The sequence below is a fragment of the Babylonia areolata genome, chromosome 23 (assembly GCF_041734735.1).
Source record: "Babylonia areolata isolate BAREFJ2019XMU chromosome 23, ASM4173473v1, whole genome shotgun sequence".
Taxonomy (NCBI): Eukaryota; Metazoa; Mollusca; class Gastropoda; order Neogastropoda; family Buccinidae; genus Babylonia; species Babylonia areolata.
In genome coordinates, this window is record NC_134898.1 from 34,746,689 (window position 1) to 34,773,970 (window position 27,282).

At 40.3% G+C, this 27,282-nt stretch overlaps 1 protein-coding gene across 1 annotated transcript; it reads right to left on the reverse strand.

Moving 5' to 3' along the window:
* Positions 1-178: 178 nt before the first annotated feature.
* Positions 179-24,264, reverse strand: LOC143297878 (pre-mRNA-processing factor 17-like). The gene is made up of 14 exons (XM_076610407.1): positions 24,066-24,264; positions 22,780-22,866; positions 20,683-20,812; positions 19,933-20,016; positions 19,276-19,415; positions 16,652-16,748; positions 15,720-15,934; positions 13,755-13,902; positions 11,842-11,957; positions 11,046-11,179; positions 7,931-8,007; positions 6,498-6,598; positions 5,522-5,565; positions 179-3,405 (listed from the first exon to the last, which is right to left on the reverse strand). The coding sequence occupies exons 1-14, from the start codon at positions 24,228-24,230 to the stop codon at positions 3,228-3,230; spliced, it is 1,716 nt and encodes a 571-aa protein (XP_076466522.1). The 5' UTR covers positions 24,231-24,264; the 3' UTR covers positions 179-3,227.
* Between the last annotated feature and the right edge of the window lie 3,018 nt (positions 24,265-27,282).

The following is a 27,282-nucleotide window of genomic DNA, read 5'->3' on the forward strand; positions in this document are numbered from 1 at the left end:
ACTTCCTTATGCGTGCGGGGGTGCGCGCGCGCGCGCACACACACACACACACACACACACACACTCACACACACACACCAACAAACCACACCACCACACCATACCAAATACACACAAAACAGTAACAAAAACCAAACAAAGTAAAGCATGAATGGAAGAAGAGAATGGAAACAGTGACTTGCAGCTTCACAAGAAATCATTTTATTGTTTTCATTTTTCAATCTTTCAGCATGACCATGTCAAACACCACATCATCCAGCATGAATTTATATATACAATGAACAAACTGAATCTGACTGTAACAAAAACAGACATTCTGTGCACATTCATTTACAGGGAACAAAACCTTTTGCATGACCAAACTCTCCAGACCCCATTGCTGCCTTTGGAAACAAAATGCTGAACATTTTTCTCTTTCCTTCCTTTTCCCAGTAAAATTGTTATCTTCTGTAATCTTTCTACATTCTTTATAAATGATCGCAGAAAAATTGAACTGATCAACCTCTTTAACCTCTTTATCTATGTTCACATTTCTCTATGTTCACATTTTTTTGTTCTTTTCATTAACAATTATAATCAGCTGCTGTGAATACACTATAAATGGATAGTTCTGAACAGGAGGCAACTGTTTGTCTCACTTTTGCATACTCGACTCCGCACTGAACTGAGTGAAAAAACTCTGGAAAATAAAATTGTCCTGTCTTTCTCTCTCACTAGCAAATGAACAATGGACATTTACCAAAAATGAACTGTTCTCTCCACCTCTTTCACAGACATACAAACAAGCACACACACACACACACACACGCATGCACGTATGCATGCACACACACACACCTACACACACACACCTTTCTAAAACCTCATCAGCTCATTAAAACAAAAACTGTACACAAGCAGTATATGAAACATTTGCCCTGAACATGCTAACTTCCTGAAAAAATATAAAAATAATCCTGTCTTACCACAAATCACTTGTGACTCCTGCTCCTCACTTGTTGAAAACAACAATCAGCACAATTACAGTCCTTGCCTCAGAGTGGTACCTGATTGTGTGCATTGCTTCACTGGCCAGAAGCTAAAACAAAGACCAGCACACAATGCTGTAAGACTACACACACTGTTCACTCATAGAACCTGCACTGAAGCGTGTTCATATTCCTGTTGGTTTTTTACCTCCAGATTAACCCCAGGGTCTTTGTAGCGTAGCCTCAAAAGACCCTCCATCACCCCTCACCCAAGGGTAAATTTCAACTGCTCAGAATAAACACACCAATCTCTCACCCCATCCCCCTAAAAATGGTAATGGGAGTCATTCTAGGGCAGCTTCACCCCCAGCCCCACCCAGGTAAATTAGGCCCAGTTAGATTCAATAGTCAAAGAGGACCCCCCCCCCCCCCCCCCTTTTGCTTTCGTCTACAGCAGACATGCGAAACAGGTTAATCATTTCCACTTGAGCTGCCACCTCAGACTCCACATACGATAGCAGGACAAAATCCGTGATACAGAGGTCATGGAAGGGGCCAGCACCCGCAGTGTCAACACCCTTCCACAGAAAGCCCAAACACGATGGGCAGGCCATGTCATCACGATGTCCGACACACAGTCCACTGCCAAAACAACTGCTGTGTGGAGAAATAAGCCAGGGCAAGTGCTCAGTTGGAGGGCAGAAGAAATGTTTTAAAGACCACCTCAAAGTGTCCCTCAGAGACCTCATCATCAATCCCAGTAGCTGGGAATCGCTTGCTCTGGACCACCCAGCCTGGCAAAGCCAGATCAGTAAAGGAGCACACGCTGTGGAAAACAGGATGCACAGCACAGGCTCAGAGGAAACGCGCCATGCACAAGGCACTAGCTCCCTCCACTTCCACTCCAGCACCACCAACCCCCATGTCCCACATGTGGGTAAGCTTTCCAAGCCTGAATCAGCCTTACCAGTCACCTCCACAGTCACAGATACTCCTGCTGACACTGAAGTGGTAGTCATCTTCAAATCCAAAGGACAAACATCATAATGGAGAGAAGGCTAACCCAGAACGACCCCCTCCCATTTTCAATAGCTTGATTAAACCCATAGAAACGGGGTGGTTCCTGACTAAGAAGGGTCGATACTGACTGACCACAAACTGTCACCCCAGAGGTCATTCAAGGTTTTGTGTGTGTATGCAAGCAGAATGTCAAATAAACATGTTTAAGATCCTGTAATCCATGTCAGCATTCCGTGGGTAAAGGAAACAAGAGCATACCCAGCATGCACACCCCCCAAAAAACAGAGTACGGCTGCCTACATGACAGGGTAAAAATGGTCATACATGTAAAAGCCCACTCATGTATAAACAAAAGGTGGGAGTTGCAGCCCATAATCGAAGATGAAGGAGAATTCAAGGCTAGACAAGAGTGACTCCCAGAAGGCGAAACCCAGCAACAGGGGTCATTTGAGGCTGTTACCTGATACACCGCCCATACTCTCACTCACATTGGTCCCATTACTTGCTGGGGGTCGTTTGAGGCTGTTACCTGATACACCGCCCATACTCTCACTCACATTAGTCCCATTACTTGATGGGGTTCGTTTGAGGCTGTTACCTGATAAACCGCCTAGACTCTCACTCACATTAGTCCCATTACTTGATGGGGGTCGTTTAAGGCTGTTACCTGATAAACCGCCTAGACTCTCACTCACATTAGTCCCATTACTTGATGGGGGTTGTTTGAGGCTGTTACCTGATACATTGCCTATACTCTCACTCACATTAGTCCCATTACTTGATGGGGGTTGTTTGAGGCTGTTACCTGATACATTGCCTATACTCTCACTCACATTAGTCCCATTACTTGATGGGGGTTGTTTGAGGCTGTTACCTGATACACTGCCTATACTCTCACTCACATTAGTCCCATTACTTGATGAGGGTCGTTTGAGGCTAACCCAGTATGATCCCAGGACTGGGATAAAACCCAGCCAAGGGAGGTTAGCTTGAGGCCGTCACACTGGAAACACAACCCATACTCTCTCTCTGGCTTAAGTCCACGTGCTTGATAGGGGTCATTTGAGGCTAACTATCCTAGAATGATCACTGTGCTGGTGTAAAACCCCAGCAAAGGTATAGGGAGGGGGGGGGGTCATCTGAGGCTATACCAGGGGTGGGGTGGAGGGGGGGGTGAGGTGGGCATTGAAATAGTTTCAGGCTGTCAAACACAGCCTCTCTCTCTCTCTCTCTTGAGGACTAGTCCCAGTACTTGATGACGCCATCCCAGCCAGCGGTGGCCATCTTGGAGGTCTCGTGGGGATGCCAGAGCACACTGATGCAGACGTCGTCGTGGGCCTTGAACTTGCTGTACAGCTTGGTGGACTTCCAGTCCCAGATGTACACCTTGCCGTCCGCATCCCCGCATGAGATGTAGCTGAAACCATAGTGACGTGTATTGTGTTGTGTTGGACTATATTGTATTGGATTGAATTGTATTGTCCTGGACTGTATTGTATTGTATTGAGACTGTATTGTATTGTTTTGGACTGAATTGTATTTTAGTAGATATTGTATTGTACTGGACAGTATTGTATTGTACTGGACTGAATTGTATTGTACTGTATTGTATTGTACTGGACTGAACTGTATTGTATTGGACTGTATTGTATTGCATTGTACTGGACTGTATTGCATTGTATTGAACTGTATTGTATTGTACTGCACTGGACTTTATTACATTGTACTGGACTGTATTGTATTGTATTGTACTGGACTGTATTGTATTGGACTGTATTGTACTGGACTGTAATGTATAGTAATGCACTGGTCTGTATTGTACTGCATAGCACTGGACTGCATTGTATTCTATCAGACTGTATTGTATTGTACTGTATTGAACTGGACTGTATCTACTGTATTTTATCGGACTGTATTGTGTTGTACTGTACTAGACTGTATCTACTGTATTATGTCGGACTGTATCATACTGTACAGGACTGGACTGTATTGTATTGGACTATATTGTATTGTACCATACTGTATTATACTGGATTGTATTGTTCTGGACTGTATTGTATTTTACTGGACTGTATTGTATTGTATTTTACTGGATGGAATTGTATTGTACTGGACTGTATTGTATAGTATTGTACTGGGCTGTATTGTATTGTATTTTACTGGACTGTATTGCATTGTACTGGATTGTATTGTATTTTAATTGTATTGTATTTTACTGGGCTGTATTGTATTGTATTGTATTGTATTGTACTGGACTGGACTGTATAGTATTGTACTGGGCTGTATTGTATAGCATAGTACTGGACTGTATTGTATTGTAATGGATTGTATTGTATTGTACTGGACTGTATAATTGTATTGTACTGGACTGTATTCTATTGTATTGTACTGGACTGTATAGTATTGTACTGGATGGTATTGTATTGTACTGGACTGTATTGTATAGTATTGGACTGTATTGTATAGTATTGAACTGTATTGTATGGTATTGGACTGTATTGTATGGTATTGTATTGGACTGTATTATAATATACTGCACTGGTCTGTATTGTACTGTATTGTTTAGTACTGGACTGTATTGTATTGTACTGGACTGTATGTATTTTACTAGACTGTATTGTATTGTATTGTATTCTATCGGACTGTATTGTCTTGTACCAGACTATATTGTATTGTATTATACTGTATTGTACTAGACTGTATTTAAATATATCATATTGTACTGGAATGTATTGTTTTAAACTGCACGAGACTGTATTGTACTGTACTGTATTGCAGTCTGATTACATTTTCTCTTTTTATTCTGGAACATGTCCTAATTCTTCCCTTCTTTCCTCCCTCTCCTTTGGATGTTCACGCAATCTGATCCAATAAGCCAGTCAACACTGAGGAACCATCATGGGAAAAGCCTACTGATTCTGTTAACTACAAACAAGAAAAAGATCAAATTTTTCATCCATATTTCTTAAGAGGAAATTATACAAACGCAGAAAGAGATTTCCTTCTTTTTTTTCTCTCAATTCTAATAACATTCAGGAAAGAATTCAAAACCTATTTTCTCTGTGCCGGATACTTATAAATCTAAAAGACAATGTTGGTTCTTCACCCATGTCCTGATTTAAAATGTTTCTTAAACTCAACTAATCAGTTAACTACACAATATAGATAATAGATAACAACCATCGTAAGTACTTGCTCGAAAATGAAAGTACTTCAAGACGAAAAAGATCAAAATGCACTGTCAGTAATGTGGAAAACTTTTTCATACACACTCTGGAACCCTAAAAAAAGACTGTAATAACATTCTTTTTTTTTCTTCTTTTTTTTCCAGCAAACTGTTTTGTTTTTTTAGTGGGGTTTTTATTCTACTGTTCTGCTTACTTGTGTTTGTGAGCATGTGAGAGGCAAGTTTGCCTCACTCTTCTCAAAAAAACCCTTAGAACCCCTCAAGCCACAAAAGCAAATAAAAACAAATAAACATTTTTTTTTTTTTTTAATTAACAGCACTCTTTTCGTTATCTTCATCTTCTTACCTCATCTCTGGTGAGAAGTCAATGCCGCAAGCATACCCTGCCACCTGAAAGAACAAGAATAATCATCAAAGCCTGTTCACAGGACTCCCTGTTTTACTGTTGTTGTTTTTCCTGCTTTTCATCTGTATTGTTTCAGTGGCATTACTCCCATGCCGCTCTTGCCGCTGACAGTCCACAGGGAACCATAAATGTTAGGTGGCCAGGAGACCACACACCAGAGGAGAAACCCTGCACTACTGCTGTGTCACTTTGGTGGTGTTCAACAGTGCCAGTTCTGATTCCACACACTTAGGACGCCACCTACGAAGCACACTGCTGGCAACCAGTTCCGGAGCCAGGCTGGGTGAGCGTCCCTTCCAGAATGGAGACCACCACCAAGTGCTCCGCCCACCCTGGGCTTCTTCCCATGAGGGCCTGGTCTGGCTCAATCAGCTGAGTGCCCAGCTCAGCGTAAAACACGTCTGAGTCACACTGACACCCCCAACATAAAAACTGCCCTTCTTGCTGCTGCTGCACCCATCTTAGCCCCTTGAGTGCCCGGGAAAACTTTCCAAAACCTTTCACCTAATAAAGACAAGAAGAAGCCAATGACCCACTTATCTGAAGAAAATCTCATGAATGACAATGAGATAATACAAACTAAAGAAAATTTTATTTTCTTTTTGCTTTAGTTTATGCAGACACATACATGCCAACATTCTTTATTTCTAACATATATACTACACACACACATACACAAACATACACACACACATACACAAACATACACACACACACACACATACATACAAATACACACACACACACATACACACACACACAAACATCTCTCTCTCTCTCTCTCTCTCTCTCTCTGTATATATATATATATATATATATATATATATATATATATATATATATATATATATATATATATATATATATATACATATTTACACACATGCACATACAGTCAACACGAACTAAAACATACCATGTGTCCCTTGAAGGTCTTCTTTCTCATGAACTTGAAGCGGTTGAGAACATCAAAGACACACACTTTATTGTCCATGGACTGACAGGCCAACCATTTACCTGTCAAAACATGACATGACGACTGCTGCTATACTGAGGTCTTTGTCAGTCACATAATAATTATTATGATCATAGACAGTACATATATGGCACAAATTATACTGAGGTCTTTGTCAGTCACATAATAATTATTATAATCATAGATAGTACATATATGGCACACATTGTACTGAGGTCTTTGTCAGTCACATAATAATTATTATTATCATAGATAGTACATATATGGCACACATTGTACTGAGGTCTTTATCAGTCACATAATAATTATTATAATCATAGATAGTACATATATGGCACAAACTCCCCATATAATGGACGAGGGGAAGACTGGGAGAACGCTGGGATGTAAGCGGGAAAGAACAGGACAAAGACAAGACCAAGCAAGACAAACACTGTACTCATGAGGGTAACAGATAAGCAAATAACATGCTTTTTTTTCTGCTTTTTTTTTTACATGTACCCAGCCTTTGCCCTCAAATGGAACTAACAAACAAACAAACAAAAAACCCGAAGCAAATCATGTTCAAAAGGAAATAAAAACACAATGATAAAATGAAATATCACAACCAACCCTCCCTTCTTCCACATTACCCCCACTGTCTGTCCCACCAAGAACAGAGCAAAAAGAAACAACACACACACACACACACACACACAAATTATATTTTTCTTCTTCTTCTTCGTTCGTGGGCTGCAACTCCCACATTCACTCGTATGTACATGAGTGGCCTTTTACGTGCATGACCGTTTTTACCCCGTCACATAGGCAGCCATACTTCGCTTTCGGGGGTGTGCATGCTGGGTATGTTCTTGTTTCCATAACCCATTGAATGCTGACATGGATTACAGGATCTTTAACATGCGTATTTGATCTTCTGCTTGTGTATACACACAAAGGGGGTTCAGGCACTAGCAGGTCTGCACATAGGTTGACCTGGGAGATCTGAAAATCTCCACCCTTTACCCACCAGGTGCCATCACCAGGATTCGAACCCAGGACCCTCAGATTGAAAGTCCAACACATATAATAAAAAAAAAATTAAAATTAAAAAAAAAAAAAATATATATATATATATATATAGAGAGAGAGAGAGAGAGAGAGAGAGAGAGAGAGAGGGGCAAGCAGAAAAAAAAAGCATGAAAACACCATAGATTACACACACACAAAAAAGTTATCCCTTCACAATCAAACACCACCCTACCCTCCCCTCACACACACACACACACACACACACACACACACACACACACACACACACACAGGTGCACAGACAGAAAGGCAGGCAGACAGAGACACACAGAAAGAGGGAGACGGACAGAAAGAGGGCGCACCATTTGGAGAAAGCGTCACGGCCGGCATGGAGTGCATGGAGGGGTCAGCGATGTACTTGAAGTCCACTGGGATGTCCCTGCACACAGCACAGCACCAACGTTCAGTTTCACTTTCAGTTTCAGTTTCTCAATGAGGTGTTACTGCGTTCAGACAAATCCATATACGCTACACCACATTTGCTACTGCTAAGCAGATGCTTGACAGCAGCGTAACCCAACATGCTTAGTCAAGGCCCTGAGTGCATGCATATACATCTGTGTACCTATCAGAGTGGATTTTTCTACAGAATTTTGCCAGAGGACAACATTCTCATTGCCATCAGTTCTTTTTCAGTGCACCAAGTGCATGCTGCACACAGGACCTCAGTTTATCCTCTCATCCAAATGACTCAATTGATTTTCCAGTCAAACTTGGGAGAAAGGGTGAGAGTAAACTCACACCCTCATGGACTCTCTATATTGGCAGCTGTGTGTCTTAACTCACTCTGGACGATGGAACGCTATAGCGTTCTTGACAGAAGGCAGCGTTCCGGACGACAGGACGCAATAGCGGTTTCGACAAATAAAAATTTTTCCACGTTTTTCTCATGGGGTAGCATAACAATTGCAGCTACACCGGACATTGTGAACGTGTCAAGGGTTGAATGGAAAGTTTCTTCATGAGATTCCGTAACAACACACTCCACAGCGAGCCAGCGAGTTCAGGACCCACACGACAAGCTAATCTGCATATGTATCGAAAATGGTGTCGCAGGCGATACAAGTGGAAATTTTTGGAACAAACTAGATCACGACAGCAGCTTTTACCACTGCTGAAATGATTGAAATGCTTCAAACTGAAGGTTTCGATGAAGGATGATGAAGACATTGAATAAAGTATCAGCAGTGAAGAAAGCTACCAGCAAGAAGTTACTGATAGTGACTCAGCTTCTGAGAACAGTGAAGAGAGAGGGGGGTGGGCGTTCACACAACATGAGGAGAGGGGTCAGTGGGTCAAGTACTGTGAGTTTCATTCAGTTACTTTATGTTTTGTAGTTTTTGTGATTTTTTTCCTAACCCTAACAAATGGGTTGTCTGTTGGGAGAAGCAAGGGAGAAAACTTCATCCGGAGTGATTTAATCATTGTGCCACCTTCCCTCGTTCATACCAAAGTTCAAAGACAGAGGAAACTGTCGTGGTGTTGCTCATTCACTCATCTTTGCACACCACATGCATATTATTACCAAAGACTGAAACGCACCTCGTGAATGCAACATGCTTGCAAAGCAACAAGTAAATCATACACAATGAAAAGTACATCACCTTGTCTGAATGATGACACAGTACATCGCCCCTGTCTGAACGATGACACAGTACATCACCCCTGTCTGAACAATGACACAGTACATCACCTGTGTCTGAACAATGACACAGTACATCAACACTGTCTGAACAATGACACAGTACATCACCCCTGTCTGAACAACGACATAGTACAATGTACAATGCCTGTGAACAATGACATAGTCTATCGCCTGTGACTGAACAATGACTGTCTGAGCAATGACATAGTACATCACCCATGTCTGAACAATGACATAGTACATCACCCATGTCTGAACAATGACACAGTACATCACCAGTGTCTGAACAATGACAGTGTCTGAGCAATGACTTAGTACATCACCCCTGACTGAGCAACGACATAGTACATCGCCTATGTCTGAGCAATGGCATAGTATATCGCCCCTGTCTGAGCAATGACAGTGTCTGAGCAATGACACAGTACATCACCCCTGTCTGAACAATGACATAGTACATCGCCCCTGTCTGAACAATGACATAGTATATCGCCCGTCTGAGCAACGACATAGTACATAGCCCATGTGTGAGCAAAGACATAGTGCATCGCCTGTGTCTGAACAATGACACAGTACATCACCAGTGTCTGAACAATGACTATCTGAGCAATGACATAGTACATCGCCCATGTCTGAGCAATGACATAGTACATCGCCTTTGTCTGAACAATGACATATTACATCACCTGTGTCTGAGCAATGACAAAGTACATCGCCTGTGTCTGAACAACGAGTGTCTGAGCAATGACATAGTATATCGCCTGCGTCTGAGCAATGACACAGTACATCACCACTCTCTGAGCAATGGCATAGTACATCGCCTGTGTCTGAGCAATGACACAGTACATCACCACTCTCTGAGCAATGGCATAGTACATCGCCTGCGTCTGAGCAATGACACAGTACTGAGCAAGGACACAGTACATCACCGGTGTCTGAGCAATGACACAGTACATCACCAGTGTCTGAGCAACGACATAGTACATCACCCCTGACTGAGCACCGAGCAACGACATAGTACACATCACCCCTGACTGAGCAACGACATAGTACATCGCCTATGTCTGAGCAACAACACAGTCCCTGTGGACTGTCTTACACTGGTACTGCAACAGACGAACCCACGTAGGGCTGTGTATGGTGGACCTTGAATGAGCGGGGTGGGAGCGAATGCCACTGAAACGCTGCTGGTGATGGGGCAGCAAAAACAAAACAAAAGCAAGAGAGGCAAGGCCTTCAAGACTCACTTGTGATAAATGAAGTCCCCTAGCATTAATTACAGAGTAATTTCCCTTTTTTTACTATCTGCACCAAAACGTTTGCAAAATAAATAAAAATTCCATTCTTAGCAAAAGAAGTTCCTGTTTGAACAAAAAATGATAATAATAATGACTCCTCTTGTTGTTGTGTCAGAATAAGAGGTCAAAGTGCCAAGTTTAGAGAATACAAAAAATATAAATATAACAGTAAATGCAGTTTGCATATAATTCGGCTTCTTTTTTTATTTTTTTTGTGCCCATCCCAGAGGTGCAATATTGTTTTAAACAAGATGACTGGAAAGAACTGAATTTTTCCTATTTTTACGCCAAATTTGGTGTCAACTGACAAAGTATTTGCAGAGAAAATGTCAATGTTAAAGTTTACCACGGACACACAGACACACGGACATGGACACACACACACACACAGACAACCGAACACCGGGTTAAAACATAGACTCACTTTGTTTACACAGGTGAGTCAACAACAACAACAACAACAAAAAACACACTCACCATTCCCAGACCCTCAAACTTTTGTCGTCTGACGTGGACACGAAGCGACGGTTCTGATCCACAAAGGTGATGGTGTTCACCGCCCCCAAGTGACGATCGTACTCCTGAACAATTTCGTCCGTCCGGATGTCCCACTGAAAAGAGGCGTATAACTCATACGTGAAATTAAAAAGAACAGAGGAGAATGCTTTACTGAGATGAAACTGTAATGCCTACAAGTCACAGAACAGTACATAAATATGCATGTGTCACCAAGCAGCAGAACAGAGCATGATGAAATGCTTCTTTTTTTAAATGTCAAAATTAAAAGAATAGAACAGATTGCTTTACTGTCATAAAACCATCATATTTATGAGTAACACAACAATACATAAATGCATACAGATCACCAAGCAGCAGAACAGTGCACAACAAAATGCTTCTCTTTTCGTTGTTTTTTGTTGTTGTTTTTTATGGGACATTCACTCTAGAGTCATAGTGAGTCAGAGTGTGGCCCATACCAGGAAACACATGCATACGGTATGCACACGCACACACAACACACACACCAACACACACACTCACACACACACTTGCAAGTTGAAGTGAACACACATATTACATCCTTGGACAAACAAAAAACATTGTCCACTTACTTTCATAGTGAGTACCCATACCAGAAAACATACGCATATGCACAAACACGCACACACACACACCAGCACACACTCACGCGCACACACACACACGTGCAAGTTGAAGCACACACACATATCATATCCTAAGACAAACTACACGAAACGCATTGTCCACTTACACAGACAATCTTTTTATCTGAAGTACCAGCCACAAACAGGTGTTGCTTGTCTTCTTCCGGATGGAACCGCACACAGTACGGCACTTTGCGGTTCGTGAACCGTGCTTTGCACTGACCTGGAAAAAAATATACCATATATTCTATGTGATAAACCCATGTGCATTTCTTGTGCTTTATCTAATGGAACAGTAACCAAACTATGACAGTACATGTACACATTGCAGAACTCAGATATTCAGTAAATACTCTAACACACACACACACACACACACACACACACACACAAGCTGGAATCATGAATATTCACACACAAACTAACACATCAAGAGAAGTTTGGGTGGTTATTTTGGGGGATTTTTGCTGCCCCATCATCTGCACCGTTTCAGTGGCATTACTCCCATGCCGCTCACTACGAGGCCCGCATACACAGCCACACCCGAGTTCGTCTATCGCAGTCCCAGTGCTGGCAGTCCTCAAGGAACCACTGATATTAGGCTGCCAGGAGGCCACACACTAGAGGAGACCCTGCACTGCTGCTGAGTCACTTCGGTGGAGTTTAGTACTGCATGTGCTGTTTTAACATACTTAACCACCTACTAAGCCCCCAATTGACGACAATAATGGCTTAGTCGTGGAGGCAGGCCGAGTGAGTGTCTCCCCCAGAGTGGAGACCGCCACCACGTCCCTCAAACAGCTGTCTCCCATGAATCCACCGACTTTAAAGACCTTGACAAGACTCACCCCAAGCACACATGAAGAGTAGTTCGTTAGAACTCTGATGAATGCAGACTGCAATATTCATGCATGGTGTGCACACAACTTACCTGCATTTGTTTTGTGACATGGTCTTTTGTTGGCATCATAAAATCCCACCTCTTTAATTCTCACGGATTTTTTTTGTTTTTAACAGAATTACTATACTGATGTCACCAAATCAATTTTTTCCCCAAACAAAAAGATAACTATTTTAATTTCTTTGATTTTGACCTCAGAATCGCTGAACAATTTGTTGCAAGAACCCAAATATAGGGTCAGGGATGGGGGAAGAGGGGGAGAAGGGGGGAGACAGTGAACAGAGGAAGTGTAGGAGAAAAATAAAAGGTCCTTTATCGTTTTATGACATAACATGTTCATGCTGGGTTTTTATAATCCAACTGATCAGTTAAATTCAACTCAGCTCAAAGTCAATCCAGCTGCTCAGAGCAGGACCATTCAATCAGTTTCAGTAGCTCAAGGAGGCGTCACTGCGTTTTGACAAATCCATATACGCTACACCACATCTGCCAAGCAGATGCCTGACCAGCAGCGTAACCCAACGCGCTTAGTCAGGCCTTGAAAAAAAAAAAAATCAATCTACATGAACATTTCAAGATTAAAAATGTAAAATAATTTGTTTCCAAAAGCAATCAATTATTCAACCAATCAATTTTCAATCTTTAAAAAAAGAAGAAGAATTAAACATTTTCAAAACAGGTTTTGAGTTGCATGTATAGGTCAGTCTGCACACTTTGACACCTCCTTGAAACTGAAACATTAGTTAACACACACACACACACACACACACACACACACACACACACACACACACACACACAAACACACACACACATACAGAAAAGAGGCGTCATGCCAGAGTCGATTAGGCATTGGGCTTCTGATCCAGTGTTGACCAGTGATTAGAATTGAAGGCCCTATGCAGGCAGGATGTTGTGTCCTTGTGAAAGGAATTGTTGTCTGAAATGGCTGAAGGAGAGGACTGAGGCCAGCCCTCCAAGACAGACTGGACATGCCTTCACTGCACCTCAGCAATGGAGCCTTTATTGACCTAAACCTTTTACTGAAACACATACATTAAAAAAAAAAAAAAAAATAAAGAGAGAGAGAGAGAAAAGAGAAAAAAAAAAGCCACTGACCGGTTTCCGTGTCCCACAGCTTGCAGTAGCGGTCATAGGCACAGCTGAGGAACTCTGTTCCACTGTTGTTGAACTGCACGTCCCTGACTGCCTGCTTGTGGCCCAGGTACGTCCGCACACATCGCCGGTCATTATACACCTCCCAGATCTGAAGCACAGACACAGTAGAAAACAGGTAATCCTTCAACATCATCACACAACACCATCAATAACACAGCACAGCCACACACAACAGATATTCCTTAATCTTTATCCATCACACCACCAACAATGTAACACAGCCACTATGAAAAACAGGTATTCCTTCATCTTTATCCATCACACCACCAACAATGTAACACAGCCACTATGAAAAACAGGTATTCCTTCATCTTTATCCCTCACACCACCAACAACACAGCACAGCCACACAGAACACAGGTATTCCTTCACCTTTATCCGCCATACCACCAACAATATAACACAGCTACACAGGACAACAGGTATTCATTCATCTTTATCCATCATACCACCAACAATATAACACAGCCACACAAAACGCAGGTATTCCTTCATCTTTATCCATCATACCACCAACAATATAATACAGCCACTGTGAAAAACTGGTATTCTTTAATTCCTTAATCTTTATCCAACATACCATCAACAATATAACACAGCCACACAGGACAGGTATTCCTTAATCTTTATCCAACATACCACCAACAATATAACACAGCCACACAGGACAACAGGTATTCATTCATCTTTATCCATCACAATACCACCAACAATATAACACAGCCACACAGGACAACAGGTATTCATTCATCTTTATCCATCACAATACCACCAACAACAAAGCACAACCACAATGAAGAACAGGTATTCCTTCATCTTTATCCATCACAATACCACCAACAATATAACACAGCCACACAGGACAGGTATTCCTTAATCTTTATCCATCATACCACCAACAATATAACACAGCTACACAGGACAACAGGTATTCCTTCATCTTTATCCATCATACCACCAACAATATAACACAGCCACTGTGAAAAACTGGTATTCCTTAATCTTTATCCAACATACCACCAACAATATAACACAGCCACACAGGACAGGTATTCCTTCATCTTTATCCATCATACCACCAACAATATAACACAGCCACACAAAACACAGGTATTCCTTCATCTTTATCCATCATACCACCAACAATATAACACAGCCACACAAAACACAGGTATTCCTTCATCTTTATCCATCATACCACCAACAATATAACACAGCCACACAGGACAACAGGAATTCATTCATCTCTGTCTGTCACAATACCACCAACAATATAACACAGCCACACAAAACACAGGTATTCCTTCATCTTTATCCATCACAATACCACCAACAATATAACACAGCCACACAGGACAACAGGTATTCCTTCATCTTTATCCATCACAATACCACCAACAATATAAAACAGCCACACAGGACAGGTATTCCTTCATCTTTATCCGTCATACCACCAACAATATAACACAGCCACACAGAACAACAGGTATTCCTTCACCTTTATCCATCATACCACCAACAATATAACACAACCACACAGGACAGGTATTCCTTCATTTTTATCCATCATACCATCAACAATATAATACAGTCACACAAAATACAGGTATTCCTTCATCTTTATCCATCAAACCACCAACAATATAACACAGCCACACAGGACAGGTATTCCTTCATCTTTATCCATCATACCACCAACAATATAACACAGCCACACAGAACAACAGGAATTCATTCATCTCTGTCCATCACAATACCACCAACAATATAACACAGCCACACAGAACAACAGGAATTCATTCATCTCTGTCACAATACCACCAACAACACAGCACAGCCACAATGAAGAACAGGTATTCCTTCATCTTTCTCCATCATACCACACTGAAAAAGACACACACTCACCTTAATCTTGGCGTCCATGCTACAAGACAGAAGGAGGTGGGCGTAGCGAGGGAACCACCGGATGGCTGACACGCCTTTGGTGTGCCCTGTCCAGGTGAAAATCTGTTTCTTGGGCAAGAAGCACTTTTCCGGCGGCTCCTCCGAGCGAAGGTTGACCCCCACATCTTGCGGCGGGTGTAAAAAGGAACGGCCCTGGTAGTCGAAGGGGTCTTTGACTGGAAACACAGAAACAGTGATTTGTTAATTCTGTCCCTCTGTTGTGAAAAGACAAACATTATACGGAAGCATGCATGCATGCACGTCATACACATATACTCACATGCACGCACACACACATGCGCGCACACACGCACACACACACAGGAGTCTGCACTTGTGGGTCATGGTTAAGTATGTGTGATTAAACATATATTTACAAAATCCTTTCTTTCATTTCAGATGCAGACCTTTAACAGTGATCCTCAAATTTCAAAATCTTGAGAAAACTGAGATCAAATAATGTATTCATACAGCAGCTGTCAAAACCTTACAACAATAGTCTGCTGTCATGTCATGAATTTTGAGCAGAGCCCCATGTGGGCATTAACTATTTGTTCCAGCATTGTGGTGATACAGAGACTCCAGCCAAAAACAAACTTTGTAAATTTGCAATGATGTTGCCTCATATGTAATTAGTAACTGTCTTTTTTTATCATAATTATTATAGAAAAGTTACATAGATACAAAAGATTACATCCAGCCTAAGACAACACGCACAAACAAAAACCTGTACACAAGAACACACACCTGCAAGCTCACAAACACATGAAATGCACACACACACACACACACTCACACACATACAAAGATGCACACACATGCACGCACGCACGCACGCACCATTCATAAAGTTCAAGTACACAGACGGGAACAATCACAAAGTAAGTACATACTGTGCAGTGTTGTTTTCTCTTCCAAGGTCTTGTCGTCTGTGGATCTTCCTGCCTTGCTACGCTTGGCCAAAATTTCATCCAGCTCCTTCTGTTCTTCCTGCACAAACAATCATTCTTTTCACAATAACCACAACAATGACCATGATAATAATGATAATGAAAATCAGTATGTCATTCCTAGTAGCATTAATGACCATTAATATGGTAGCAGTTACAGAACAACCAACAACAGCAGCTGAAAACTATTTTCAGGTAAGATGACATTAATTTCAAGACTTGCTGGATGTTTTTTATCACTTCAGCAGACACCATAATTTCCATCATCATTTTTCATCACATCCACTGATTCAGTCATGACAGTGAACCAGATTTTATAAGACACCATTATCACTGTCACTGGGTAAATACCAATAATGCTACAATCCACAGTATCATTATCATTGTCAATATCAGTTTCAGTTTGTTTCTCAAGAAGGCCATCACTGTATTTGGACAAATCCATATATGCTACACCACATCTGCTAAGCAGATGCCTGACCAGCAGCAAAACCAAACGTGCCAGTTTGGCCTTGAGCACATGCACATACACGTGTGCACCAACCTATCAAGAGCAGATTTCTTCGACACAATTTTGCCAAAGGACAACAATCTTGCTGCCAAGAGTCCTTTCTGTCAAACCTGGGAGAAAGTGCAAAGGCCTGGATTCAAACCCAGACCCTCACCAACACCGTAGTGGCAGGTAAGTGTCTTAACCATTCTGCCACCTTCTGCTACAATCCACAGTATCATCATCACCACAATGACGGTCTCTACCTCTGAAGACTTCATGCCAGTCTTGTCATGCACAAACTTGTCATCATTATCAACACATGAACAATGCTACAATCCACAGTATCATCACATTGACAGTCTCCACTTCTCAGGCCCTCATGAGACTTTTCATCCACAAAATTATCATCATTATCAACACATGAACAATGCCGCAGTCCACAGTATCATCACCATGATGTTCTCTGCTTCTTGTCCATGGAACTCATGACAGTGTTTTCATCCACAAAATTATCATCATTATCAACATATGAATAATGCTACAGTCCACAGTATCATCACCATGATGTTCTCTGCTTCTTGTCCATGGAACTCATGACAGTGTTTTCATCCACAAAATTATCATCATTATCAACATATGAATAATGCTACAGTCCACAGTATCATCACAATGATGATCTCTACCTCTTGTCCATGGAACTCATGACAGTGTTTTCATCCACAAAATTATCATCATTATCAACATATGATTATGAATAATGCTACAGTCCACAGTATCATCACAATGATGATCTCTACCTCTTGTCCATGGAACTCATGACAGTGCTTTCATCCACAAAATTATTGTTATCAACACACAAACATTCCAATATTCCACAACAACATCATCATAACAATGATTGACCCTACCTCTAAGGGACTCACAGTGTTTTAATCCACAAACGTATCATCATTGAGGAGTGTGCAGGCCCACTTAAGTCAGATTTTCATTGGGACTCCCCAGTTATTTTTAGTGAGAACCGCATGCGCATACGTGTCTCAATTGCCAGTTTTTCTTGGTCACCGAAATGCTAAAATTTTATAGTGAAAATCACCTGTTCCGATAAAAGGTTTTAAACTATTTCGGTAAGTATCTTTGCAAGTTTACAAGTCATTTTTCATTTTATAATTACACCAGATATTTGCTTTAATCTTCTATGTTTACTCTGAGTATGTTTCTTGTCAAATCTCTGCCATTCAAGAATTCAAGCTGATCTACTTAAATTCAACACAAAGCCTCATCTGGCGTTGACTTTGGAGAGACTTGACACACTGAATGTCAATTTGAAGAATCATTTTATCTACAGCATCAAAAACTTATCATCAATACATGAACAGTGCTACAATCCATACTGTAGTATCATAACTATGATGGTGCCCCTTTTTTCTTCCTTCTGTCTTTTTTCTAGAACTGCACCTGCCTTTCTTCACTAGAAAAAAAAAAGGGGGGAAAAAAAGAGCAGAAGAGAGAGAGAGAGATCCATCCATGCATAATTTGTTGCATTTGTATTCTATTCCTGGACAGTTCTTTGCCATTTTTAATGTTTATCTATTGCTTCCAATCTCGATCTTTGAATTGCTGTTGCATGGGTTCTTTCCCTTTGTGTGTGTGTATCTTTCTATTACTTTCGCTCAGCAGATCCAAATCACAATCCCCCCCACACCCCTACAAGTTCTGCACTTTGAGTGTTAGAGATGGTATTGATAGAGCTATCAGTAATTATTGGACCTTGTGTACTCATACTAAAGGACTGTATTAAAGGAGATTGTATGGTTGTAATCATTTTATTGTTGTTGTTGCTTTGTGTGTGTGTGTGTGTGTGTGTGTGTGTGTGTGTGTGTGTGTGTGTGTGTGTGTGTGTGTGTGTGTGTGTGTGTGTGTGTGTGCATGCATGCATGTGCAGGTATGCATGCATGCGTGTGCGTGCAGTCACGTGTGTTCCTGCATAAACAGATGAGTTTGTTCAGATTTAACACCGATACATCATGCACAGTTATTTCAAATACTCTGTTGACACAACAAGGATGGCTCCTACCTCTGAGGGCCTCATGACAGTCTTCTCATCCACAAACTTGCCCCAGGGTCCCAGGTAGCCCCCTATGTCGCTGGGGTCTGTGTTCTTCTCTCGTTTGCGTTTCTCCACTTTCTGGGGTTTCTTCTCAAACACTGTGACACCTGGCACAGACAGAGGAGGTGGATGTCAGAAATCATTGTAAGCTACTTGGCCTATTTCAAACTAAAGTCCCTCAACAATCAGAAATTTGAAATTGTCCAAACATATGCAATCAATAGCACAAGAAACTATCTCCACACACAAAAAGTATAGTAACTAACTGGATTTTCATCAGATCTAATAGTCACAAAAACATTTCTGTCTGTCTTAAAGAATATTCTGCCTCTTGTTACAGTAACTGTAAACTCTTAAAAGAAAGTTTGGGTTGTTGTTTTTTATTTAAAGTAAACTGGCTTGTTCAGTATAGAGATCTATCAAAACACATTCACAACCAGATCAAGTTACATACCACACTTCTTCGGTATTTTCTTACAAAAAAAAACTTTTGGTGATAGACACTAAGACAGAGATCAACATAAACACAATGAACAGGCAAAACATGTGGAGTTTTTTGTTTGTGTTTTTGTCTTTGTTACTATCAGCATTATTTCCAGACCATGAAAAGAGTAAAGAACTTACCCTTCAACTCCTCTGCAGTTCCAGTGTCTCCAACAAGCTTTTCCTCCACAACTTCTTTGTTGATACTTGGATCCATAGCATAACCTTAAAGGGGGTAAAAAACAACAACAACTGTATACATATTAATTTGATTTTCAAAATGTACTCATTCATTCCAAAAATTCTTTTACTTTCTTTATAAATTTAACATATAATTTAATGTGCATAGATTATACATCATACAAAATGTAATCATCGATTTTTTTTTTTTTTTTTTAATGTATACAACCATTCCATTAGTTTGTTTACTTTCTTTTGGATTTATTACACCACTCTTTGTGCATAGATTATATAATCTGTATACATATCATATCTTGTTTTCATTATAATCATAAATGTACACACACATATATATATATATATAATCATATAGTTACGTGTGTCAGTGTGTATAATTAAAAAAAAATCTTTTTATACCAAAAAGAAGGTAACAGAGCCATAATTTTAACAATAACTGAATAAAGGAAATATCCTCTAAAATACTAACAAGTACTAAATATTTCTCACTAGTAATCAGTTGCATCTCCCAATGGAATCCAATTTCCCATGTGTTTAAGCTCAATGATAAAACATTCAAGCAGCCATGCAAACAATTCACCTCACTGGCATAACACCTACAGAAAAAAATGTCAAGACCCCATGACTTTATGACAGCATTAAAATGTAGCTCAATAAAAATTCAAATCGTGAATTTCTAAAAACAACGCCTACCATAGCTTGTGAAGGTGCGTCTCTGGTTCTCAAACTGGAAATCGTTGAAGTGAGAGGGTTCTGCAAAGCCCGCCAGTGTGTTTCGTTCTGCCTGAGCTTGCTGTGTCAGGTTTGGGTTTGATGGCCCAACCTGAAATAATGGCAATAAATAAATTCAAAATCAATTATAATATTAGTAGTACTAGTAGGTAGTTGTAAGTAGTACTAGTAGCAGCAGTAGCAGTAGTAGTTGCAGCAGTACTTAGTAGTAATACTTGTAGTAAATAAAAATTTAAAAATCAAAATATATCATCCACACAAAGTGAAGGGTACTTTAGTATTTGCTGTACTAATAATTATAGTTGGGTTTTTTTCTACATGAACCTGTTCTCTTTCATTGTCATGTATAATTTGTAAGGGAAGCTAAAACAAGAAAACTAATGCTGGGAAAGACTAACAAGGAACAGGACTGAATAATCAGATGTAATATCACAATGAGATAATAAATTTGCTCTGAAGCTGATAGTGCAGCATCCATCCTTCCCTCTCCCCCAACCCTTTCCCGCCATGCTTGTGTATCATTTATTCAATGATGGAATGAATGTCTTCTTCTTTAAAAAAAATTACTATTTCTTAATTTAATATAACTTTTTATTTCCTTTACAAGCCTGATGGTGAACTTCAGTGCTCTGTTTAAGACAATAAGTGACTGACTGATTCAATGATTGATTGACTGACTGATCGATTCATTGTTTGACTGATTAACCTGCCAAAGAATATGAGACATGATCTGGACAACAGTGACATCAAGTGATACACATCTATCAAAAGCATATCAAAAATGAATAACACTTAACAATTTTAAAATGTAAATCCAAAAGTAGTGAAGATGGTATACTGGTACTCAATGGTAGTTACATAACATTATTCGTTGGCCAGTCTGCTACCCTGTCTCTATTAGCAGTAGCACTCCTCTGGGGAAAGAAGGTATAAAAAAACAAAAAAAAACAAACACAAAATGATACTGAACTTTGCACACTGATTCAAAAATGTTGTCCGATCAAGACAGTTGAGATACAAAGAACATGGTATACTAATTTAGTAATTACTACTGTGAACTGAAAGTTCTGTATCCATGGGTCCGTAGCTCCTTCATCCCTTCATTTATAAACAAAAATAATTTGCAAAGAAAAGATATAAGATAAACATCTGCAAAACTGACCTGTGTAAAAACATAAAAAGAAAACAAAAAAGCTTTTCAAGGAATGAATAAATAAAAACAGACAACAAAAAGTAGTTCAAAACATTTGTGATGTACTTTAATATTTGAATCTGGTTTCTTATTTAGTTATTAAACTGGAATGTGTATAACACACACACACACTCTCTCTCTCTCTCTCTCACACACACACACACACACACACAGAGATAGAGTGAGTGATAGACTCCAACCTCATCATCCCCTAGATTCTGGTTTCTTATTAAACTGGAATGTGTATCTCTCTCTCACACACACACACACACACACACACACACACACATAATCTTCACATGTGACTCCAGGGTAATAGAGGTAAAACTGCTGAGCCTGTTAAGCGTTGAGTTGAATAAAATTGAATAATTTATCAGAACTGGAAATAAAACAAAAAAGTCAGTCTCATCACAATCAGAACTCACAGAAAACAGTCTTTAAAAGTATGCATATATTCAGTAAAATTTATTCATTAATGACAGTTATGCCCTCTAAAATTTCAAACACAGCATGCAGCCACCCTCGTGAGTTCCTTAAGTTAGCATTTATGCTTCCATTTAAAGCACATGAATTACACATAGTGAAAGAGCACCCACATTCTGCAACCTCCTCTTCCCGCAACTTCCCTTAATGAAGTTAATCACACACACACACACACACACACACACACACACACACATGCACACACACACAAACATGCATGCACACACAAAAAAAACAAGCACACACACACACACACACACACACACACATGAATGCATACACACACACACACACACACACACACACACACACTTGTATAGATAGTACATATATCATTAACACACATAAAAACACGCACAAATGCACACACAACTTTATCAAACCTGTGGAGCATAGAGTTCCTCATATTTGGGGTTGTACTTCACTTCTTTGGTAAGTGGGTCCAGATGCCGTATACCACTGGAATCAGTCTGCAACAATGCAACAAGTAATAAAGTTTTGGTTCTTTTCTTTCTTTTTTTTCAATATCTAAGAGCCTCCATTATTTGCCATATAACACCAGCAATGTCACCTTGTAAAATTACAATATTAATTATAAAATCCTTGAAAATCCTTGCAGTTGGTTTGATTGATGTCTCCCAACTGGTAAAGCAGTACTGCAGAACTTTATTTTATCATAAATGTCATTTTGGAAATAATGAAGAAATAAAACACTATCTGTCAGATACAGGCATTGCAACAATGCATGTAAATTCACATTATATTGCATTAGTATCCTAAAATGTATTACCTGTTTTACAAAAGCAGTGTCCATATGCTTTGCAATGCTTGCTTATGACAGAACTGACATAGTCACATAATGGAAAGGAATCAAAACCACCCATGTATTACATGATGTAACCAAGTGTATCCATGGTCTACTCCATTTATTCATATTTTGTTCCTGTAATGTCACTAAGAGCTGAAATGCATCAAATTAACTGATCTGACAGTAACACATAGCATGAAAAACGCCTGTGGAAGATCATAATGACTTAATCTCAATTAAATCTGGAAATGGAGTAATTGTCAAACATGATCACATTAATGGTTAGCGCTGGATTCTCGCCAAAGAGCTCACTTCCCGGCTCAGTGCTCCTGGTGGGTGATGGGTGGAATTTTTTCCAAACATCCCAGTTCAACATGTGTGCAGACCTGCTAGTGCCTGCTATATCATATGCGCATGCAAAGTATCAAATACACATGTTAAAGATCCCGTAATCCATATCACTATCAGTGTTCGGTGGGTTATGGAGACAAGAAAATGCCAAGCATGCATCACGCACAACTGAGCCATCGGTAAGCCGATGTTGGTCGTGTAACGGAAAGAAGTAGAAGGCCACTGAACGGGCATCATCATAACGTCTTTTCTACGTTGCTCAAAAACTTCCCAGGTTTGGATTCGTTGAAAGAGGGGGGAAGGAGACAGGTAGTCTTTTGTCTTAGGATATATGATACTATATCAGAAAAAAAACTACAATACATTATATACAAGTTGGGAACATGTGCTCTAAAGATGATACAAATTACAAACCGGACTTTTTACGTTTCGTTTCATTTCTACTTTCATTCAAAGAATCAAACTACGGATTTTTGTTTCGAGATCGCACACCCTGTCCAAAACACTTACGTTTGATTCCACTTCTGGGGCAGAAACCAGCATCATACTAGAACTTATAGAGTTCGACTTATCCAAAGGCTGAAGATGGGCATTAAAGCCATCATTTTGATCTTGCTCACTGTTTGATCCTTCCGAATCGCTGTCGTAGTCTCTCAGAGACAACAAGGCTGCCATCTTTAAGCTCCGCAGTAAATGAATCACGTGCTCAAAAATAACACTCTTCCATCCATTTTTTTAACTGAGCCTGTTGAAAAAAAAAAAACACATAAAAAACACAAAAAAACACATAGATGCTTCAAAGAACAGACTTGTAGCATTATTTTCTTTATTGACGGTAAATGTTCACCTCTTAGCCATCGATCCAAACTTTGAACAACAATCGTCTGACTAACAAGAACCTGATAGTTTGCAAAAGTGAAAGTACAAATTAAACTGGATTGGAAAACAGACTAGTTGTTGGATCATATCACCTCTTCTTCTTCTTCTTCTTCTTCTTCTGTTTGTTTTTGTTATTGTAAGCGAGATCTGTCTGGTTTGGAAATTGTTTAATGGGCCATGGTGTGTTCACCACAACAAAAATCTGACTGATGAAAAAAGTAGATAATCAAAGATTCAGGGTTTAATACAAATAAACAAAACAACATTATAAACATTAAAAAAAAAAAAAAAAAAAAACCCCAACTAATACATGAACAGTGTCAAAAAGAAATCACGTGTCGAATATGGCTTCTAACCTGGATGTGCTATCGCAGTAAAAAGTTACCCATTTGTTTCTCAAAATGCACTGCACGTTCAAAGCATTTGAAACTGATTCATAGAGTTGCCTCTCTCTCTCTCTCTCTCTCTCGTTTTTTTATTGTAATTTTATCACCGCCGCAAATGAGTACATTTAATGTTTACAATAAACGTATATTGTTCTCCTTTTTTTCTTTTTTTTTAAAGTTCATTGAGATGACTACAGAAACTGATCCGGGTGGAGTACGTCAATAACCAATGCGTGAGTCAGTCTCTCCAGCGGTTCATCATTGTCTCCAGCTTACGACGAGTTCGGCCGCTGTGGTGTTTTTCGTAACTTATGGCCGCGAGTTCAGAAATATCTGGACATCATGCAGTCCGGTGAGCATTAAGGAACATTTACAACTAGGTGGCAGAAAGGTTCAGTATGACGCGTATCTGCAAATACAGTGTCATTAAAGGTCTGGTCTCGGGCTTTCTCCAAAGTTCGACAAGAAAATCAAAGTGAGCGTCTAGCCATTCAGGTGAGACGACAAATCAAGGTTCCGTACGTGTGCAGCACGCATTTGGCGCACTGAAAGAGAACCTATGGCAACATAAGTGCAGTCCTCTGGCAAAGTTTATGAAGAAGAAAATCACTCCGATACTGAGGTGCACGGCATTTTTTTTTTTTTTTTTTTTTTTTAGTGTGCACTGCGCACAAGGCCTGACACTCGCGTCAATTGGGTTACTGATGCTGGTAATCAGACAAGTCTGCTTCCGTCAGCTTATGTAGTTTAACGTATGTGGATTTGTCCGAACGCATGGGAAACTGAAACAGTGAAAATTATTAAGGAACAATATGTCAATCCAGTGTTATACATACTTTGTTCGTACGCTTTTAAACTGATGTAGTGATCATACTAATCTCGTTCGCCTAGAAGAGAATTCCTGGATGGATAATGAAGTCCTGAGCTAAAATGTCAGGGGCGGCTTTGGGTGGCTCAGTGCATCATGCTGTGCATGTGAATAACTATATCGTTGTCCAGGAGCATCGGGCGGTCAGTTGCATTATGGTGTGCATGTGTTGATAACTATTGCTGTCCACAGCGTGTTGGGCGGTTACACTGATTATGAATGCACTCCATAGTCACTATAATGTACTTTGGTCCTCCATCTAGTCAGTCGTCTTCAGGGCCACCATAAGTTTGATCAGGTCTCTGATCGGCACTAGATGCGAACTCCACTGCTGATCCACTTTCCGCGCTGATGAAACTGTTTAGATAGTACGGTTTGCACAACTCGAGTCGCCGGCATCATGTGATGAAGGAATGTTGTATTACCCCCAAACCATCAGTTGCGTCGAATTCGATCTTCGCAGGGAGTGGACGACAGAAATTCGCCCCGCAATTAAGTGAGCACTCCTTTCGAGTTGCGAAAGCTGGGGTCGGTGAGTGTCTGTCACCGTTACTCACTCTGCCAGTGAGACATCCTTCAGTCTTCCTCGTCAAGAAGGTCTGAAGATCAGAATACGGAATATCACTATGTATCTATGTATCACTGATTTACGTTGAAGCGTATATACTTTATAAGTTACTGCAAAAATGAAGACAACTTTACTTAATTCCTTGTGAACGATGAATCTGACCGGGGTGAAGATGATTGAGGAGCACTGATAACTACATAAGGTCTGTCACAACTGTCTCCACTTGTTGCTGGATATTGAAAATGAGAAAACACAACAAATATGTTTCAGTGCATATATCGATCGAAGGTAGCCCCTTTCACCCCGTTAATTTGCACCTCCACGTTCGGCATTCGGTCTTAGAGACCAACAGAGTGGGCTTGATTATAATGAACACTGATTCAAGTTGGGGAGACTGAGGATGAGGGAGGAGGAGAATCAGTAATCTTCCTCTGTCGCCGGTTGAACGACCCAACCATTGCGAATGATCGACTGCGTCTCCCTCCGGTGAGGGGAGGAAGGTGGTCACTTATTAGCTGGAAAATTGAAAAGAGAAAAGTTTATGTTTTGTGTTATTTGTTTTGTCAGATGAGAGAAAAAGTTAAAGTTTCGCCGGGGTTTGAATTATTGTATTCTCAGTTGAGACTGAAAAGTCCGACGGCGGCCGGCGTTTTTATTTATTTATTATTATTACTTTTTTTAATCATATGTATTCCTTTGGTGAACGAAGAATCACGTGGCTGAATTCTATAAACTGGCCAACCCTCACCCATACAGGCTGCTGGATGGTATCTCCTAAAGTAACCGTCCAAGCTTGCAAGGCCGTGCGTTACACATATCTTGTTATTTTTAGATCAGTGCATGGGTGCGTTACCACCGATCGAGAATGAACTGTTGGTGCAGACTGTGTTGGTAGGCTGACTTGAGGTAGAAAAAAAGAAAAAGAAAAAAAAAGTAGGATATACTGATGTAGTCCGGCCGACTTCGCATATAACCCCACTGCCCCCCTACTTTTCGCCGCGGTGGCCTGATCTTCTCCAAATCTAC